Source organism: Triplophysa dalaica, chromosome 4, assembly GCF_015846415.1.
Source record: "Triplophysa dalaica isolate WHDGS20190420 chromosome 4, ASM1584641v1, whole genome shotgun sequence".
NCBI lineage: Eukaryota > Metazoa > Chordata > Actinopteri > Cypriniformes > Nemacheilidae > Triplophysa > Triplophysa dalaica.
Genome location: NC_079545.1, coordinates 26,798,185 through 26,819,982, shown reverse-complemented (window position 1 = coordinate 26,819,982; position 21,798 = coordinate 26,798,185). Strand labels below are relative to the sequence as shown.

The following is a 21,798-nucleotide window of genomic DNA, read 5'->3' as shown; positions in this document are numbered from 1 at the left end:
TTTGGCAGACGCTTTTTTCCAAAGTGACTTACATTGCTTTATCCTATACATTTTACATAGGTATTAAGGATCCCGTGGGATCGAACCCACAACCCTGCGTTGTTAACGCAATGCTCTTATCACTGAGCTACATTATAAATGTGTTTGTTATGCTACCTGAAAATGCACTTCATGTAGGCTATTGAATGTTTTGATATGGATTTCATTTAGTTGGTAAGTAAAGATGCTTTTAATGGTGACCACTATTTCAGTTTACTCAACTTTAATGGTTTAGAGTTAACAGAATAAGTGTTTACAAGTCAATTTAATGTGCAGGGGATGTTTGAGGTGAACCCATTTCATGTGATGCACTGTTCTGCCTGCTGTGTCAATATCTGTTCCATAGGTGGCAATGAGGATTGGGGGAGGAAAGTAGTTATAGAAACAAGTTTTAGTTTAGTTTTAGTCTTTTTACCTCTCTCAGAAAGACGCGAATGCACATGGTGTATGTTTGCTTTCCTGTAGCTCAGTGGTAAGAGCACTGCGTTAACAACGCAAGGTTGTGGGTTCGATCCCACGGGATCCTTAATACCTATGTAAAATGTATAGGATAAAGCAATGTAAGTCGCTTTGGATAAAAGCGTCTGCCAAATGCGTAAATGTAAATGTTTGCATATTGTTAAATGCAGGTTTGGAATTTTGTTATTATTATCATATACAAACGTTTTGGTGATTTTTTTGTTTTCTACATAAAATCATCCTACTTAATATAAAGCACATTCTGTGAAATATAACCTTGATCTATTATAGTGAAATGAATGAATGCACATCGATGCTCTGGATTTCAAAGACAGGGTCACATATGGGTTTATGAATTTTAACATTGGCCATAAAACTGGTGTGGTTGACACTTAGTCCCTATATGAAGTCAATGTTATAGAAAAATGGCCATATTGAAGAATGTCTTCTTTTGAACTTATTCACTGACCTGTTTGTCAGTCACATTAAATCATGTCACAGATAATTAAGTGCTGTATACAATAATTGACACCTCTGCTTACGTTGAACCTATAAGTGAACCTATATAGTTACTCTTTAACTATGTAGCCTATAAGTGTCACTTTACGTTAAATCCCTGCAGGCCTTTGCAACAATTTAATTGGGTAAACAGTGTTTAACATAACCGTTAAGGGACCCTTTACGTGACATTTCCCGTAGACCGAGTGCTTTAAAAGGACTTTAGAGCATGCCTCATTGCATCTACTTGAGATATGCTCATGCTGTGACACTGGGCTCTCAGGGAGCGTTATCAGAAAAACAAACTCAATCCTTCCTGTTTGTGTTTATGTCTTTTGTATCTATGGTTTTATAAACATGCAATTCCTTACAAATAGAGATCCTGAAAAGTCAGTGATAATTATTTACAGTGTTCTCCGCTGGTATTAAAATATGTCTTTGAGATGTGAAACCTGTGAATGCACCTGATTATAAAAACTAACTGTAAAGCTTTGTGATCATAAGAATAATACACACCCATTTACTGCACATGCACACCTTTATCCCCGGAAGAGAATGTCTTTGCCTGAAAATGTCAGTCGGGCCTTTTGACATTTTTCTGAAGGGCAATGTCCTGTGCAGAAAGTCACACCTCAAAAGGAAGCAGTAATCTATGGGCTTTGACTGAGCAGATGGCTAAATGCCATTATAGCCCCATCCCACACACATCATTACCTAGAGACCCTCAAGGTACCCTACAAAGAGTTAACAAACCTTTCACATGTAGATTGTGGTTTTCCACCAAAGTCATTTTTATTTGGACCATACGTTATTATAAGGACATCGAAAGACTAATTACAAATGAAAAGAAAAAGTGATTCCGGAATGCTTTTTTTGGCCATGCGCAACATGTCTGAAAAGCATTTATTAACTACTGGTGTGTCATTCATGTGGCCTGGATCAAAGTATAATTATGTTTACTCAGAACTGACTGTCATCAATTACTCACCCTCAGATTGTTCCAGACCTGTGTACATTTCTTAACTAAACACAAAGAAAGAGATTTTGAAGAATGTCAGTAACAAAAAGATTTCTTCCCCCATTGAATCCCATAGTATTTCTTTTCCTCACAGTGTCAGTAATGGGGGATTAGATCCGTTTGTTACTGACATTCTTCCAAATATCTACCTTCGTGTCAACAGAACAAAGAAACTGATACAGGATTGCAACAACCATGCATTGTTAAAAATACATTTTTAACAGATATTACAACGATATTTCAGGCAACCAAAGACAGGGATAAAGGTGTGCATGTTTAGTAAATGGGTGTGAATAATGCTTCCGATCACGAAGATTTACAGTTAGTTTGATAATCGGGTGCAAACACAAGTTTTCACTTCTCAAAGACATAAAAAGACTATATAATTATCACAGACTTTTCAGGATCTCTATTTGTAATGAATCGCACGTTTATTAAACCATAGACACAAAAGCTAGACATGAACACAAACCTATAGTCCTGAAAATATAGCCTTCCGTTCCAATCTCAAACCCCAAGCGAATATGGTGTCTGATGACCATGTGATACTACAGTATCACTTTTATTAATAGTTGTGTGTGCTGCATAAATCACTTGACCAGCAGTGTCAAATATACAATCTGTGTAAGTGACTAGACTCCACATTTAGTGTGTATTCCAGTCTCATCTTAATTACTCCATTAGCTTTTGTACTGCTTGTTAACTGATTTCAAACGTGTGGGTGGAAGGCCAGGCTGACACCTCCTGGTACATCACGCTCAATTAACATCTTACTAGGCTGTCCCGCGCCATCCCCCACAGACCGGATTACCCCGCCCATGTGTACCTGATCATTCCTGTGTCCCCAAGGACAGTAGCCTCATAACAGACTTGTGTCCCGTAAGTTATACTTTGTAAACAAGGACTGGATCCAGAAGACAACCCCCTTGTTAGCGACACCTGCTAACCTGGGAAAATGTCTAGCGCTAGCAGAAATACACTACAAGTGACTGATCCACGCCGCTACGGCTCCACGTTGTCTTTAGAAGAGAAGTGTGAACAGTCTTTCTTCCTCTTTTATTATTATAGGATGGAAGATGAGGCAGTGCTGGACAGGGGGGCCTCATTACTCAAACCCTTGTGTGATGAGGAAGAGGTTGAAGGTAAGAGCTTTAAGATTTTTATATTTGTATTGTTTAAACTGGACTTTTTAAAAGTTTAAATAAAAACATAGGAAAAGGTCTTATTCTGTTATTTATTTTAGTAATTTTTTTCTTGTTTTTGTACAGTTATGACTTTAGATTAGTGATGCATTTGGTACAGGACATGTTTACCTGGTTGATGACAATGTAGGGCACAAATATTGGATGACGTTGTGCTTACCTCGCCAGTTTCCTTCCGGTCTAACGATAGGTTGAGCATATACAGTAAATGCGTCTTAGCGTGGGTTGTTGATTAGATTGTTGTTCCTTTTATTTAAAAATCTGATTATATGAAAACCAAACAGTTCATAGAGGTCTTAACCAAACGCCTAGATCAGTATAGTCAAGAAAAAAAACGTTGGAATGTTAAGAAAAACAAAACATATGCTTGACTATTTTCAAACAAACGCGACATATTCCGTGACATTTTCATGTCCAGCCAATGGGGTTAAATCAACACATTAATTTTTTTAGTTAGTCAGTTTGTTAGTGTGTACTTATCCGGCTTTAGCTAAAAATTGGTCTTTGGTCTCGCTTTACAATCAATGAAACAACACAGCATCACAACACACAACAATACAATACACAGCTTCCACCTCACATAATAAATGATTTAAAATGTAAAACATTCCCTTATTCAACAGACCTACTGCATTTGGTACACATTTTTGTTTATACATTAAAAAAAAAAGTTTGCACATAAAAGAGCAACAAGTGCCATGTCATCAGCATATTTGTATAATTAACAATTCACACTCTGAATTTGTATTACATTTGTATAGACAGAAAACAGCAGGGGTGACAGGACACATCCTCGAGGTGGTCCAGTATTTAAAAACACAGTATTTGATTTGACCCCTTGAGCACAAACTTGTTGTGGTCTATTTGTCAAGAAATGTTTAATCCACTGAACAATTACACCATTTACACCAAAAACCAAAAGTCTCTCTAAAAGTAAATGTATCTCCATTGTATTAAAGGCTGATGTATAATCAATAAAAAGAACAGAGACTTATGCCCTTGCTTTTAAACCCAACCTTTTTTTAAGAGTGTCAGTACGTAATGTAGCCTGAAATTCTGTGATTAAAACAGAGATGGCGACCGAGAGTCACAAGTGTGAAACTTTTAAAAAGGGTTAAAAGTTCATTTGTCAAGGAAGTAAAGGTTCAGGTTTCTTTATACTTCACATTATGGCAAACATAGTTGCCCTGCTATTTTGTTCAAGGAGATATACGGTGGAGAGTATATCGCAAGTATGCAGAGGCACATAAGCAGGTCTAGGGAAGCGTATAATGTCAAAATCATATACAAGGTGGCCAATAATGGCAAATCCTATAAAGTTTGAGGTTCAAGGAGGAATCCCTATGAAAGCACAAAGGCTTTGTTCGTAACTGCATACTACAACCTATTTGTTGAACGCTGAAGTTTTTTTAGCATACCCTCTACAAATAGGTTGTTCCAGCTCTGTTGGTATGCAATTTCAAACAAAGCCAGAGTGTTTTGACACTAATTGCCTTTTGGAAAAATTCTATTGGAATGACCTTTCTTTGAGATTGAAAGGCAAGCACTGCTTGTCTGTAACAATATCATGTATTTAAATTGAAATTAGCTTTATGTAAATTTTATTTTGATGTAGTGTGGCTGTTGAAGACCGTTTTGGTAAACTTAGCAATGCAACCTTAAGTATGCATTGCTTTAAAATAAACATGGTGATATTAAAAAGAGTGTTATTCTAACAAAAAAACTCTGCCTCGCTCTCAAAAAAGACTATAACTTAGCAACATGTGCTTGGTAGACAAAGACCCTGTATGTGGCAGAGTTCTTTTAGGCACAGAGCTTTATAAGCATCTATATTAGCATGCACAGTGGCATGTCTCTATCGTCTTTACTTGTACTCTCCATCAACAGTTCTGTTACTGTGGTTACGCAAGCTTCTCAGATTCTGAAGCCCATAGGGCCCAGCCAGAATCAGGGAATACTCTTTATCCAATGACGAATGGTGTGCCACTCCAATTCGGGCCTCTTTCTATGGTCGCATAGAAAAGGTTCCGGCAAAAGAACAGGAAGTTTGGCACAAAGCTGGCTCGACAATGTGTGGTTCCTCCCTCCCTCTTACCTCTCCCTTTTCTGTACTTAGTTCATGCTCGTACTCCCTTTTCCTTATTTTTCTCTCGCCCGTCCTTTCTTCAGCGGGACTCCTGTTCATGAAGTTCACGATGATCTTTCTGGTCCATTTGTTTGCTTGTTGAAAAGCAAACAGAGAAAATGCCCTAAATATCAACAATTTACAAAATTTTGCAGAATGTTTTTAGAACGTATACTGGAAGTGCCCTGGAGCACACACATCAAACTGGTTCTTAATTTCTGAAAGTGTAGATATTTAAGTCACCTGCTCAGCGTGATATAAAATGATCATTTATTTACCCTCATGTCATTGAACACCTGTATATGACTATTTATTGCGTGGAACACAAATATAAAATATTTAGAAACACGTCTTAGTGGCTTGTCCATACAATATAATTGAAAGTTGGGGCCAATTGTCTAGTTATCAACATTCTTTAAACTATCTTCATTTTTGTTTTGCAGTAGAAAGAAAGTCACAGCCTACAGGTTTGGAATGACATTAGTTTTAGTAAATGAACTGTATGAACGGGTTTTAAGCCAGTATATCCTATTATATAATCTTTGCAACCGATAACCAATGTTCAAACAAAACCTTTTCAGAAAATGAGTGTATCAACTTTGTTGTTTATATTATCTATATTGTTGCATTAAATACTATCCATTTTATATGTTGTAAAACATACGTAAATCAGTTATGCATTATGAGAAATTAGATAAGATAAGAATGAGATAAGAAAGAGATGGAAATCTAAGATAATGCTTTTAAAGCAAACAGATAAACACCTGTAAAATAAAAAAAGCTTTGTATAGTAAAATCTTTACTTACTGGCAGTGAGAGGTGATTGAAGGGAATCAACTGTTCAAATAATGATAATTCAAATGATAAGATTTTTTTGTCAGTCCTGCAGCCTCATCAGTCATCTGATGGTGGAGATTGTCCTGCATTTAACCCATCACACTTGATTATGTCATGAGACTAGTGACACTAGTGGTGTCTGATGCTGATGCTGTGTGAAATGGGGCACCATAGATAGTTGGGTAAAAATATGAGACTAGCTTCTTTGTAAGTGGCTGGATAAATCACTCCAGATGCACCTGATTTGTTTTCTTGTTTTGTTTGTTTTGCTATCTTTCTCACTTTTTTAAGATTTGGACAGTCCGTAGATATAAACCCTTTCCATGGTCCTGCTAGTAATAATCCATGTAAATATGGCATAACTGGATAGCAGTTGACACTGTCATCTCAGACTGCTGCTTTAACCTATCATGTGACCCGGAGGAGGGGTAATATCTCTGATTGATATGGATCTAAACACCGGAAGTTCCGCCCTACCTGCTTTCTCTCCCCGCAAAAATGTTTAGTTTGACTCCCCTGCAAACCCCTCTGGTGAAGCCCATTGGATTTTTTGTCCTCAAGAGACAATTTCCTGGAGGGATTAGAATAGGGAAGTCTCATTTATTTACATTTTTACTCTGGTTACACCATTTGTCTTAACCAATGAGCCACAAGGAAACAATTGACACCCATTTCCTGACCTTGGTGACATAGCACAGGATTTATCTCATAGATTTGGCCTCTGTTGAAGTAAGTAACCACAGGAAAGTCTCCTGGCTTGTGTTATCTTGGCAGTAGTAGACTCTTTATCTTAGGACAACAAAAATGTTGGGACATATTATTGTATTGCTTGCAGGCCAGCCTTAGAGGCTAAGTTAAGGACATTTACATCAAAGTGGCATGAATGCACTCTTATTGAATTACTGGTGCTTTGTCTAATGTCGTGTTATTTGAATTGCCTGACTTCTTAATTTTACTTTCTCAGGTCACCACACCATATACATCGGCGTGCACGTTCCCAAGAGCTACCGGCGACGGAGACGTCATCGCCGACGTGCCGGTCACAAGGACAGAAAAGAGAAAGTGAGCGAAAACGCATCGGACAGGTCGGACGTTGAAAACAATGAGGAGGCCAGCAATAGTATCCTCAAACCGCTCAGTAAGTGCCTGCCAAAGTGCCGTCAGTTCACATTAACGCTCAAGGACCCTTCATAGGGCAAGTCACACGCTCACGCACACACACATCTAGAGGCCATGGCTGCTGCTGACTCTACTTAGTCAGAAAAGATATTCAGAACTGCCTAGCCAGTAGATGTGTGTTTGGACAGACAGGGGCCCGGGCCTTTGCGTGTATGTAATAACCATCCAAATAGGTCACGATTGCCTGACGCAAGCCACTTTCGGAGATATCTAATGGGTAGGAATTATATGCCCAAGGGAGGAACACTTAGAAGGCGCTTCTCTTGATTTGGATGCCCGGACTCTGAATGTGTTCTAATGATGTGATAGATGAAAGGGAAGCTGAGGAGAAAGAAGGAAAGGGAGGAGGTCAAGGGGTGGACAGGAATAAAAATGATGATTCATGAAGATCGCTGTGTTAGGAAACTATCCTAAAAATGCAGTCTATGGAGCTGAGTTTGCACCGACTCAGTTTGACCTTGCACGTTCAGTTCCTAATAGCATCTCAAATGCGATCAAGCAGAATTCAGTACTTGACATTGATGTGGAATGAAGTGTTGAGACACTACAGATCACCTGAAGTAACTTGATTGATTTCAATCTTATACGAACACTTTAACTCTAAATATATATAGACTTTTCCATCGGATACACATGCATGGCTCGAAGTTTGTTTATCGGTGTGGATGGTAGCTAATAATATAATTTATATTTTATTTAATTTATATAACAATAACTATTTATTTATATTTTATCGTGTAGTGTTTGTATTAAATAAATCATTCTTGAATTTTATTAAAATATCTATTTCATAAAATAAATAAAATAAAACTGAAATAAACTGTTTACTAAATGGGTCTCAATTAGCTAAGTATTGTTTTTCTACTGGTAACCCAAAATAATTGCTAGCTAATGTAATTTATTTGCTATTTCTTTTGTTTATTATCAGAAATAATCTGCTGTGACTCTATTTTATGTTTACCAGAAGTTAAGTCGGGGCCACAAAAGCGATAGATTTGATTTCAAACGGCATTTTTCTATGTAAAAACACCCTCTTGTATCCCAGTTTAATGTGCTATTTTGCAGCTTGACTCTACAAATGTCTGAACATGTCAACTTCTAGTTCAACCTCAGTTTGGGCCAAGATTATTTATTCGAAAGAGAGAATAGGCACATTAGATATTTTCTACATATTTTTGTACATAGTCAAAGTACCCACACACACAGTTACATCAGAGTCTGCCTTTTCCATTAAAAGAGATTTTCAGCTGGAAATTGATATACAAAGATTAGACCAAGCCCACATGTACAGTAACAATGTCATGACTCTTTTCCTTTTGGCCCTGAACAGTGCGAGTACTGAGTTCGACCTTTGTCTGGAGATGGATTACTTCCTAATTGTTATCCTTCATCCGGATGCATTTTTGTTAGCATCAATCTTCCTCTTTTATAAACTGAAACAAATAACACAGTAAATCCACTTAACATGGAAAGCATGATGTTAAAAATAGTATATCGATAACAAGAAAATGTTCTTAATTTCTTCATAGTACTAAAGAGATTTTTTGATGGAAGGTTATGAAATTGCACTGCATGCCTTGAGATACGTTTCTCTTGTGTTTAAGAGTGAAGGTGAAACATAATTTTTCTCTTTTTGTGAATTTTTCCAAATCGTCCGATATTAATAGTGATAATTGACACAGGGCTTAAAAATGCTAGTCTTTCTAGCTTTCCTTGTATTTGGGTCAGGACTGTGGCCCGTTTTCTTGGACTCATCTGCAGATCTGTACGTGAGCTTTATAGCTAGAGGCAACTTACCATTATTCTTCTCAAAGACATTATTTTGCTTTAGAGTATTATAGTGGAGCTTCTTTCAGAATGCTCTGTCTTTTCTCTCTATGCCTCTTGCCCATTTTTAATCTTGTCAATGGAAGCCAGTCAGAGCAAGATGTCCCACAGACGGTTTCAAGAGTGACAGGAGGTCTTGTCTGCTATAATCCTCTCAAGTGCATTTATTCTCTCTCTCTCCCCTGCAGGCTATAATTAGTTAATCTAACCTTCTTTCTACTGTATGCCCTACTGACATATGTGATGATAGGCTTTACAAAGTCCCGACAAGTTAGTGAATAGGCGTCTAACAAAAAATGGCTTTCTTACCATTATGATGGTGATATTGGCAGATCCAGGTTTACACATGTGGTTGTTTTGGCTAGATCATAGTGTTTTCAACAGATGATTTTTGGTGTAGTATATTGGATGGGAGGATGACAACAGTCGAATAGCGTCTGTGCATGCTCATTTCTTTGACTGTTTTGGTGGATGTTTGGGATTAAAGATGATTTAGTTCACCACATGTCCTTCCACACTATATTCCCAATGACCTGCAAGTGACCATTCCAAACTCATGTATTTACATACAAATAGGTCAATTTAGTACAGATTACGAGAGGCAAATAGATTGCTGTTGTCAATATAGTCACAGCTATTGTAGCATAGTCTGGCCAATGGCAGATGGAGGGATGTTATTTATATTAAACATTTATAAAACATAAATTATGTTTGGTGCCACTAGTGGAGATGAAATGACACACTTTGCTTTTGAACATGTGTTAATAATACTGTAGCTCTTATAGTGTGAATACAGTATGGATGAAATGATGTATAGATGTACAGAACTGTCTGTTTCATACAATTAATTGATCATATAGTAAATAGAGAGAGGTATGTTTTAGCGTTCTGGTGATAGTTTTCTCTCATCTTTATTAGTCTCCGAGAACAGCAGTTGTTAGACAGACTCAAATTAGTTTCTGCCCTTTTGTTGACTCTCTTCTAATCCTGAGTTCGGAGGAGAAGACGGGTACTTCAAGAGTTGAAATTTATTTTTGAAATGGCTAAGGGGTTTCCTTTTAATCTTTTCCAAATTTTAATTGTATTTATGGAGATCAACACGTAGAGACTTTTAAGCAGTGGGTTTTTTTGCGCCTAAAAATGACACACACAACAAATGTTATGGTCAAATTCCATCGAAGCGCGTTTACTGTAAACAATTTGTCACATGTGAACTTTTGAAGTGCTTGCTGATGCACAGAACTCTTGTGTCATTTCCAAAGTATATATCTGAATAGTTTCACAGTTTGATGAAATATTTTTTCAATATGTGATTATCATAAATTGAGCCACGTTCAAAGTCAGTTGTTAAGTCTGACATCACACACCACCGCTTCCGGGTCGAATGCCAAAGGAATGCACCCAACAATGCAAATATAGACAGGCATTGCATGCTGTAAAATTACTGAAAGACGACAATCCTAATCTTCATTTAAAAAATGTAATTCCCATATGGCCATACAGCGGTTGCTTGTGTGAAACTGTGTGCTATTATTAAAAAGGGCTTGTAAACGTCTGCTTAAACAACAGCCTCATATGAAAAAAGCGGAGGCTTGGTTCCGCAAACGTTATTTCTTACGTCATGACTTAACAAGTGGATACTCTATAAACCTGTGACCTCATTACATCAGGATTACTGCAGTCACGTCACTGTGTAAAATCACTGTAAACCTTGGATTTCTTTAAAAGCAAGCCCGCTCTGACAAAATAAGTCCTTTTTATGACCAAACTGAAAGATGAAAAGGAAATCAAAAGCTTACATTATGATCGAAGGATTTATTATGATGTGGTGGTTCAACACAAGGTTGGATAATATGTATTTGGTGGTGATGTTGGGTATCAGTTACTGTCAGGAAGTCTGTTGGAGATGCAGAGGAGGCAGTCCAGTCAAAGAACAATAGCTGTTCTGAATAAAACTTTTGTGCCTCAAACAAAAGACAAGAGCCACTCATCACAGGCATGTGACGGCTCGAATGTGTTTAATCACTGTTTATCTCCTCACGGCTGGAACGATGTGCAACACATAACAGCGATAGCCTGCATTTACTGTAACTCACATTCATGCTTCACACATACTGACAGTTTTGAGCTTTCTAAACTTGTTGACACTAAAAAGGCTGAGCAGACATATGCACATCAAGCCTCTCTAAATATGTATTTAATCAATGCTAACCTATGTGTCAAGAACATTTATTTGAGGCATTTGGAGACGCTTTTATTCAAAGCAACCTATGTGTGTCTTTATCAGTTTGTGTGTTATCTGGTATCAAAGCTTTACCAATTGAGCTATAGGAACAAGAAGATTATTTGTTTTAAAGGATTTATTAGAAAAGAAGCATTCCCAAAAGTGCTGATATTTCATTAAACAGCACTTGGAACACTCTTGTCTGCTGATTGTTATTTGTAAAAATATTTTTTATATGCAGATGACACATTATGAATTCTTACCCGTAGCTGAATCTCAGTCATGTTGATATTTAGTATTGCACAACTGCTTGATTATTCTATTAAAAGACCACCAAAGTGGATTAGATTTTTTCTTATTTGACTAATATGTCATTAGCCAATGGAGACACAAAGACCCAAGCAAATTTAGGATTAAAGATTAAAGATTTTGAAGATCTGTTCAAATGCGATGTCAGTGGACAAACTCTCTGAAAAAAGCAATGCAAACCTTTATTACTAGTTAAAACTAGTTTAAATCTTACGATTCGCTTTCTCATATCAAAAAATCTTCTTCATTTTTCTAACTTGAACCTGAGTCTACTTTTCAGACCATAAGTTCTGAATGTGCATCTCGATCGGAAGCTGACTTCAAGTCTTCTTTGTTTTTTTTTTATATGTAAGGTATCAAGTGTTTCTGGAGTGGATCAAAGTAAATGTCTCAAGTTAGGGACATTACATGGGTGAAACAACTTCATACACGTACATTGAATGAGAGATCGGAGAACATATTAAAAAAAAACGAATAACATTGCGAGTAAGCTCTTTAGATTCAGGTCAGCGTGAATTCACATGACACTTCCTTGAAGGCTAAATCACCATGTATATTAAATAAATTCTGCCTGTCAATGAAGTATTTGGGAATATTTACTAGGGCTGTGGAACGACTATTCGCGATTAAGCGCATCCCGAATAAGAGTTTGTGTCTAAATAATATCTATGTAGTGTGAATAATCATCTTTTCTTTATAAAAACATACATATACATGCATATATTTCATTTGGAAAGTAATTTAAAGTAAAAATAAATAAATACTGTTAATGTAAATATTTCCTAGATTTGTATACATGTATGTGTATGTGTTTATAAATACAAAATGATTATGCACAGTACACAGACATATATTATGTAACACAAACTTTTATTCTAGATGCGATGAATCATTTGACAGCCCCAATATTTACTAAAAGAGCAAAACGAACAAGCACCACAGTTTACAGCGTAGAGGACCCTGATCATGGGCCGAGGTGTCATGAGTGGCAAAGCAGCTCCTCGCCTGTGATCCATTGAAAGTCAACCCTGTGTCTAAGCTTCATGACTCAAACCGCGGCCACCCATGGGGCGGGGTAGTGTCAGGTGGGAAGTTTGATCGGGGTGGGACACCCGTCACAGTGAGAATGGAATTTGAACAAGTCACAAAGGCTGCTGGTTAATTAATGTCTACGAATACAGACAAAATAGAAATACATTTTATTTTAATGCTTAAGCTTCAGACAATGTTAACTGGGAACATCAGGAACTTAGAAATCTAAAATAGAAGTCATGGGACATCAAAGTGTACTGTATTCATGGCAAGTGCCACAAGCATCAAACTGCTTCGACACCACAATTCACAAACTCATATGCGTTCAGAATGTTTTGTTTCTCTGTCTGATCTGTGCACGGCATACGGATTTCATTAAATACTTTCTTTGAGATCAAGTGAGAGGAATGTAATTTGGGATACTGCTGTTTGCATGTGGGATGTTGCACTTTGTTGTTAGTGAGACTGGCACTCTGCAGCATGAAGTGGAAAGTCCCTTTCTGGGCATTGGGCATACTTCCCCCTCACTTTACCCATAAGCCCTTGGTGTATGCACAAAGTTCTCTTTGTGTGGGTCGTAGCTTTTGGCGAGAGAGCCCACAGAATTGAAACTTGTTTGAACGATGCGGTTTTCATTTCATGTCTGTCCCTCTCTCCCATATTGAACTCGCCCGCCCTTCTCTCCCTCACTTGTTTCTTCTGTCCCAGCAATGCTTAGCAACAGCATGAAGCAAGTGGCCACTGTGGCTTAGTGCTTGGTATCTGATGCCGAGTTATCTGTATGCATCACAGGGTCACTTTGTGCGTGCAACAAAGTTGGGACGACGAACCAGCCCAGATGAGTTAAAACAGTACTCACTAGTTTTTGTAACCTGAATATTTTTTTGAAGTACAGTATACCGTGTCACTTAAATAAAAATTATAATGCATACGTTTAACAGTCTAAAACAAAAAAGTGAATTCAATATAATTTTTTTAAAGATGAAATCCAAAAGGTGTATTGAAAAGTTGGTCAATGCAAATCCAAGCCCTTAAATTTGTGCAATTAAGTTTTATCTCGTAGCAGGCTTTTTGTTATCAACAGCTACATATGTTGTTGACATATCATTTTTTATAGCTAGTCTCATTTAGTCTGTGTTTAGAAATGTAAACCGGATTAAATATAATGGTGTGCTATTATGTAGTTGTGTATAACATGATGGTGTTTTGTAAATTTTGTTTTACTGCTAGTGTAGTGTTTTGTCATTCCAGTTATCACTTTCCCAGGTGCTGATAACATTCTCTGGCCGTCTACCATATCAGCAGCTATAAAAGTTGAAAGGGAAATGCTGTGTTATGTTGCGCCCTAAAGTCTCCATCCAATCAGATTTTTTATCTTTTCAAAGAAAGTTTTATAGATTGTAATTAAGTCTGGAGGGTTCTTCAAAAATGCAGGTTGTTTCACTGCAGACCTGTACAGTCAGATTACTCATTTATTCACATGCGCATACTATCAATGACGTTAATGTTGATGTTATCAACAGTTGAAGATGTCATCTGAAGGCTGTGACATCAGCAGTGTTGGAGGACAGTCTTAAATGCCCATGTAATAGTTTGTTCACACTGTGTTGGTTTTATGCATGATTTGTTCAATGATGAAAAAGAATGAAAAATCACTTATTTTGGAATAAAAAATAAATACAGTAGGACAATCTGATCTGTTGATAAGTAATAGTTGATAAGTAATAGAATTTCATAGAATTAGCAATCGCTGCCAGCGTTCCCATATATTAGGTTTGTGTAGGACGCATATAGCACTAAATGTGTTTCAAGAAACCTAGAAATGTCTAAATTAACTAGTTTATACATTTAAAAAGTAATATGAAATATTGTTTAATAAATAAAAATTGTAACTCTTGGTTTACTCAACAAATTGTTTTGCTGTTAAAAACCTCGATGTCAGTTTCATGCTAACTCTGAATATAAAGATTAAAGGAGAGAGAGGTTTTTTTACTGTTTACTTTTTCGCAAGCACTAAATATTCAAATGAGAAAACAAGGGATAAAGAAAGCTGCTCTGCTTGTGAAGAATGACCAGTTTGTGAAACATTTCCTAATTGTTAATGAGGGGCTCAGGGCAGGGAGCCAAAGTCAGAGGGCCAATGGCGAGGGGGGGCAGACGGAGCAGCCGATGGGCGGGCTGTTTCTCTGGGGTGACAAGGGGACCCCCTTTTCAACTACCTAGGTGTCACTGCATCAGAGTGGGGTGTACGGGATAGCAGACGACACGGAATTCTCTAATGAAGGTCTAAGTGCTGCTGATTGTGCGAGGTCTCGTGTCTTTGACCTCCCTCCCTCTCTCACCCATCCTCATCAGCTTTGATCGCTCGCTGGGAAAGCATCTTTTTTAAAGAGTTTAGGGATGGATACGTCAGATAACCCGGAGAACACGTCTGAGAACAATAATGTGGAGAAGAGTGAGGTTGAGGAGGAGGAGAGTCAGAATGGGGACCCAGACTCAGATCTGTCTACCATTTCGCCATCGTCAGAGCCAGCTTCCCCTGTTAAGCTGGACATTAGGCCCAATGGAATAAGTGATGATGGGAAGCGGGAATTGTGCAGGACTGTATCTCGGCCTCTCACCCGCAGTATTTTTCCTGTTGCAGTCTCACCTGCGGCCGAACGCATCCGATTCATCCTGGGAGAGGACGATGACAGCCCAGCGCCTCCTCAGCTCTTCACCGAGCTGGACGAACTGCTGTCTGTTGATGGCCAGGAGATGGAGTGGAAGGAAACTGCCAGGTATGAACAGCTTGAAATGGGACCGGATTGCTGGTTGGGCACAGACATGAACAAGATTGCCCTGTGTTTCTTTTTCTAATTCATAACAATTACTATTGATCAAGGAATCAGTTAAAAGTAACTCATAGTTTTAGGTTGGGTGTCAGAATTATATGAAGATTACTTTGGTACTCATTTATGCATTCTATGCATTTCATTAAAAGACCATTTAAAAGTACAGACCCTTTGCCACTAATTATTTGATGCAAGTTATAAAGACATTTGAAACATTTAATAGTTGAACGTTTTAAAATTTACTTCAACTATTATACATAAAAACCTTATTATACGCTCAAATCAGCATTTAAAATATTGTCTTATTCTTGAGGGATAGTTACGCCAAAAAAGTATATAATTAATTTACCCTTATGTCATGTATGGCTCTTTCTTTTGTGGAACACATCAGAAGATATTTTGAGAAATTGTCAGCTTTGAATTGCAAGGTTCTTTCTGCATTTTGAGCAGATAATGACCTTCAAAGTTTTTGCATTCCATTAGACTATTTAGATAAATCTTTTTGATTTCTCAAAAGTCTCAAAATGTTAATAAGAATGATATTTTGTGAATAACTCAATTTTTACTAAAATGTCAGATAGAACCTTGATGTGACAAAATGTGTGTGGTTTTGTGTCCCTGCAGTGGAGTTCAATGGGAACCAATGTTTGTTGGTTACCAATGTTCTTCAAAATACATTTTGTGTTTCCCTGAAAACAAGGAAGTCATTCATGTTTGAAATGGCATGAGGGTAATAAAAAAACATTTAAGGCTGAACTATCCCTTAAATCCCTATGATTTTTAGCCCACCGAAACAGACAGGACTGATGAAATGCACACATCAGTTATGGAGCTGTGTTGCTCTTGAATAGATTTGATCATTCAATGAGAGGGGCCGCTTCATGTTGAGTAGTTAAGAGGCACTCCAGGTGGTCCCCAATCAGCTCCCATTATCACATGCCACAACAGGCACTCGACACACCACTATGAATAAATACAAGAATGATTACTGCTGATCTTTTCATTTTTGATCAAGATTTTATTTCCTCGATTGTTTTTACAGATGAGATTAAAGCCGTTGTGTATTTTAGGATTAGGATTAAAGATTAAAGATTTAAACCTTTCATTCAGGGTCTTCAACTTCAATAGACAAGTTGTACAGGGAAAAAGGATAAATCTGAGTAATGTTACGCTGAGCTGATGTCTGGAACCGGTATTTATCTCTGATACAATAAACATAAGAATGTGCATGGTGGATATTGCAAAGATATGTTCGGTGTATTTTTATTATCATAATTGGCCAAAAACGCGTTACGTTGGAAAAAATTAACATTTTTGAGCACTGATTTACATCTCATTTCAACTTACTATTTTAACTTGTAACAAATTTCAATTTTCTGATGGGTTGTTATAACTTCTAAAAGTAAATTGAAATTGCTTAAAGGGATAAAATGAAATGAAAATGCCAAAAAATTACAATTTACTAAGCTGTTCTAAAACTGAATAAAATTCTTTGTTCTGTTGGACACAAAAGAAGGGTTTTTATAGAATATGGGAAACTAAACAGCTCTGGGGCACCCTTGACTACCACAGTAGTAGTTTAGTAGTTTTGTCCCGACTATGGAGGTCGATAGTGCCCCAGAGCTGTTTGGATAAAAACATTCTTCCAAATATCTATTTTTGTGTTTTGTCGTTTGGAACAACTGTAAATGGTGACATCATTTTCATTTTTGGGTGACCTATACCTTTATCTTCTTTTGATGAGTTGTGGTAACAATAAATCAGTTGAAATGACTTGTACATTTGAGTTGATTGTACTTAAAAATGGACATTTTTTGGGTGAGATTTGACTCATTCTCTCTGTTCTTGTTTCTTCCAAGGTGGATCAAGTTCGAAGAGAAGGTGGAAAAAGGTGGAGAGCGATGGAGTAAACCACATGTGGCCACTCTGTCTCTACACAGTCTCTTTGAGCTTAGGACGTGTATTGAGAAGGGCACCATCATGTTGGACCTAGAGGCCTCCACTCTGCCAGGGGTAGTTGGTGAGTGTTTTTTCTTCAGCAGCCATTTTTGGCCTTTAAATCCGGACATTGTCTGCATTCTTGTCTGCATTCTTCTAATTTCATTTAAAGGTTCAGTGTTTCCGTGCATACATAAAACATATTTTGAAATTAAAGCATGTTACATATGTGTTAATAAATCTAAAAACATATTAGATTGCGAATTGAAGTCAAGTGAAGTCAAGAAGGCTTGTTGAGCCCAAGACCCCACTGTTTGATCTTCAGGAATGTTGGATCCTGTCACTATAGATCCATCTGTCACTGTGTCTCAAATTGCAGCCTCAATTCCATCGACAAAATGTAAAGAGAATGTTTTTGACTAGTTGCAAGTTAAACTTAGTTCAGATAAGACTCAGAGATAAAAGCTTTTCTAGATGCACTTGGAGTACTAAGATAAATTACAGGGCTTTGCTTGTGATACGCACAATTTAGCTAACAGCCCATCTATTTATTTGGTTACCAAACGCTCACATGTCAGAATATATAGAGCTCTGTTTAATACACTCTTCTCTCAGCCCCCACTGTAACTGTGGCCATACACACGGGTGGATGCTTCCATTCAATTCATGAAGGCATTTCTTTTATGTTGAGTGATCAGGATGAAAATTGTGGAGCCAATAAACACCTCCCAATGATATAAAAAAACCCATGTAATTCTTGCATGTTGTTTTCCTGAAAGCTTCTCTGAAGGATTGATTCGACAAGGATCAATAAGCATCTGTAAAATGATTCAAAAATAAGTATAAAGGAATGGATTAATGAAATGAAAGGTAATGGATTGCAACTCATGCTACAGTACCAATCAGGTGAGAATTATGACATCACATTTACTCGTAGCATGATGTGTCTTCATCATCAATCTCCAGTGAATCTTAAATTTAAGTTCAGCTCAGTCGACCTCATCTCGTTTTGCGCTAAAATGAATTGAAGGATCAGCTAATGAAGGCCAAACCATTCACAAAAAGGGCTTGAGGGCCCAAGCATTGTGTCGTTGACCCTCCTTTGTAAAAATAGAACTTTGCAGGAACCAGCAGACAATCTCATGCACAAGCCACTGCCTCATTAGAACTCTACTTCTGAAGACTCAGAATAGAATGCAATGTGTCGCTTCACTGACACTGACTTCAAGTTCAATTTCAAGTTCTTGTTAAAAGTTTGATGACTAGTGTTCATCTGGAGTAAACATTTGCTGTTTAAATAAAAAAGATTGCTCAGTTGTGACGGGAGTGAAATGAGCTCCTCTGAGCTTTGTCGCCGCCTCATAGTGAGGAATTTAAAGTACTCCACAGCAGAGTCCTGCATGGGTCCTGCTTAATAAACCTGCGGCCGCCCTGCAAATGCAGGAATTAAAAGAACACCCAACCCGACATCCGAAAGGTTATCATTAACGGTTTATGAATTGTGTTTTGATTTATGTAAAATTTGTAAAAAAAAGGCCTATATTGTTCTATTGATATTAACAATAGTTTCCCGTACCTTTTTCCTTTAAGCTGCCATCAAGGCTAAATCAAGGTTAATGCAGAAAGGGGACCAGGAGCATGATGAGCTAAAACGTTTATAAAAATTGTTATAAGAGAATCGAGTCCTCACTATAGCTGTCCATTGCGATTGGCTACAATGCTTAATGCTGCATAGCGCTGCGATCATAAACCAGTCCTTCTGGCAGAGCTAGAACACAAATAAACACAGTTATAAAAGCAGGTTTGTATCAGCTGAGCTGATTCTAAATATTCTTGGCCACATGGATCCACGTTCCGCCATTGCGTATAATTTCCCGACTTGCACCCGAACCGCAAATGACACATGAATAATAATTCCACCCGTTACATCCAAAATTAGCGGTACCCCGCGCACAGGGGAACCACTCAAGCAAGAGTCCAATTTGCCATTAGCATATTGCTAAGCTAATATCACAAGTTTTTAATCACACGATTTTATACTTTTCAGTTATACACATGATGAAATATCACTTTGGCCACTGTATCAGATAGATTTTTTCACTGAGCTTGTTGCAGTGCATTCTGGGATTGCCTTCTCCAAGAAGGTATCATGATAGATGCTAAAATTGAAATTATGAGGAAGCATGATTAAATTGCTTACCTTTGTAACGCAACTCACATTCTCATTCTCTCTCTTTCAGAAATGATCACTGACAGTCAGATTGAGACAGGTCTCCTGAAAGCTGACCTGAAAGACAAAGTCATGTACACCTTGCTGAGAAAACATCGTCACCAGACCAAGAAGTCCAATCTTCGCTCACTAGCTGACATTGGCAAGACGGTCTCAAGTGCAAGTAGGCTGTTTTCCACACAGGATAATGGTAATATGGGTGCCAGTTTGGTGCAGTTATTTTAAACCTTCTTTTTTCAAATTTTGAAAAAAAGTTTTTATTCATTTTGAGCTTTTTCTTCTGGTTTTGACTTTTTCATTTAATACCTCAAAGTGTAAAACCCCAGAGACAGGTTAAATATACATGACAATTTTTTTTGGGGGTTGAACACCGAGAAAGATATTCGGATGAATGCTGGTAACCAAACAGTTCATGGACCCCATTGACTACCAAAGTAGTTTGCATTGCATTGCAATTTTTCCTACCATGGTAGTCAATGGGGTCCAAGAACTGTTTGGTAACCAGCATTCGTCTGAATATCTTTCTCTGTGTTCAACCAAAAAAGAAATGTATTCAAGTTCGGAACAACTAGAGAGTGAGTAATTCATGACAGAAGTAGTTCATTTTTGGGTGAACTATCCCTTTAACAGGGGTTTTCACTGAAAAAATAATCTGAAGCGATACAAAAGTAATATTCTGAAAGATATATATGTTTATTAAATAGTTAAATTTAGTATTTATAATAGAAAAAAACAATACCTCCAAAGACCTGCTGATTAACTGTCAACTCAGCATAGAATTAGGCTTTCCGTTCTGTTCCTCGGAAAGTTACTGTCCGTCACAGTGTGTTTTGTGTAATAACCCACTTCTTGTCAGTCCTTGATTTTGTTTAGTCTGTCCTGTCTCATTCTGAAAATATTTCTCAGTGATTCGCAATACATGCAGGTGTTGAGAATGTAAACCATTATGAACTAGTAAACTAATGAAGTTATCTGACAGTAATGTGTAAGGATAACACAACATATCACTTCAAATAAGGCCATGGTCGAGAATCTCCTTCGATTTTTGGCAGCAATATTAGCATTCTTGCTGTTATGACAAATAGCGTAGCAAAGAAATCTTATACAAAGTGAAGATGTTTTATTAGTAGATTTATCTTCATTTTTGATCATGTTATGCCATTTAACGCATGATTTATTGATCAGTTGTACTACAGAATGTCACAGAAATAAATGTCCTATATCTTTTTTACTTCCTGTACAAACATTGGCCAGCTGTAACTGCTTAACACCTTTCTGCCTCTTTAACAAATCACATCTTTCCTAAGCATTGTGTGAGATTTTCCTTTTCACATCTGATGTCACTTTTCACAAAACTGACTTTATTTACAATGTATCACCTTTACAATCTTTCTTTTCATCCTCCTTTCCTTCCTTTCTCCTTTGGATGCTCTGCTGCTCTTGTCACTTAAAAGCACGTATTCCACTTGAGAATTCGGTGCCTTGTCTAACGGCTCACGCCTCTGATGAGGTATTGCGAGTTCCTGGAAGTCCGAGCATGGGATGGCCTAGTAAGTCCAACTTACCAGTTGCCAAAACGTACGTGTTAGTGTCTGATCTTGTCCCATGTAGTTGGTAGCAGCGTGGTATTGCATGGAAAGCTTAAAGGGGTCATTTCACAAGGATTTAACATTCCCTCAACATTTTGAGATTAAAGAGGTAATTTAACTACAAAGTACTATAACTTTTAGAGCTCACACCTTTCACCCTATCGCGAATTTTTTTGTTATATTGATGCTTATCTGCAAAAGTGACTAGTGGCGCTTGCGTACTTTGTAAACATTTTGAAATCAGAAAATATATTAACATTTGAACACTGAAAACATGACAGCCTAGATTTACACATTAAAGGGATAGTTCACCCAAAATTAAAAATTGTGTCAATATTTACTCATCCTGCAGATTTTTCCAAACCTGTAAAAACGTCTTTGTTCTGTTGAGCACAAAGGACGATATTTGGGAAAATGTCAGTATCCAAACAAATCTCATTACTCCCATTGTATTCATA

The 21,798-nt window shown here is 37.4% G+C and overlaps 1 protein-coding gene across 6 annotated transcripts in view; it reads left to right on the top strand.

Annotated features, from left to right (window-relative positions):
- The window catches only part of slc4a4a (solute carrier family 4 member 4a), a 44,673-nt gene that overhangs the window by 687 nt on the left and 22,188 nt on the right, over positions 1 to 21,798 (top strand). For 2 of the 6 annotated variants that reach the window (XM_056745089.1, XM_056745090.1), the window contains 5 exons: positions 3,083 to 3,156; positions 7,143 to 7,316; positions 15,394 to 15,529; positions 17,443 to 17,603; positions 19,762 to 19,941. In XM_056745089.1, coding sequence (XP_056601067.1) covers positions 3,083 to 3,156; positions 7,143 to 7,316; positions 15,394 to 15,529; positions 17,443 to 17,603; positions 19,762 to 19,941 — 725 coding nt within the window. Of the gene's footprint in view, positions 1 to 2,969; positions 3,157 to 7,142; positions 7,317 to 15,393; positions 15,530 to 17,442; positions 17,604 to 19,761; positions 19,942 to 21,798 lie in introns of those variants that run through there. The other 4 variants (XM_056745087.1, XM_056745086.1, XM_056745091.1 and 1 more) reach the window with 3 other exon arrangements.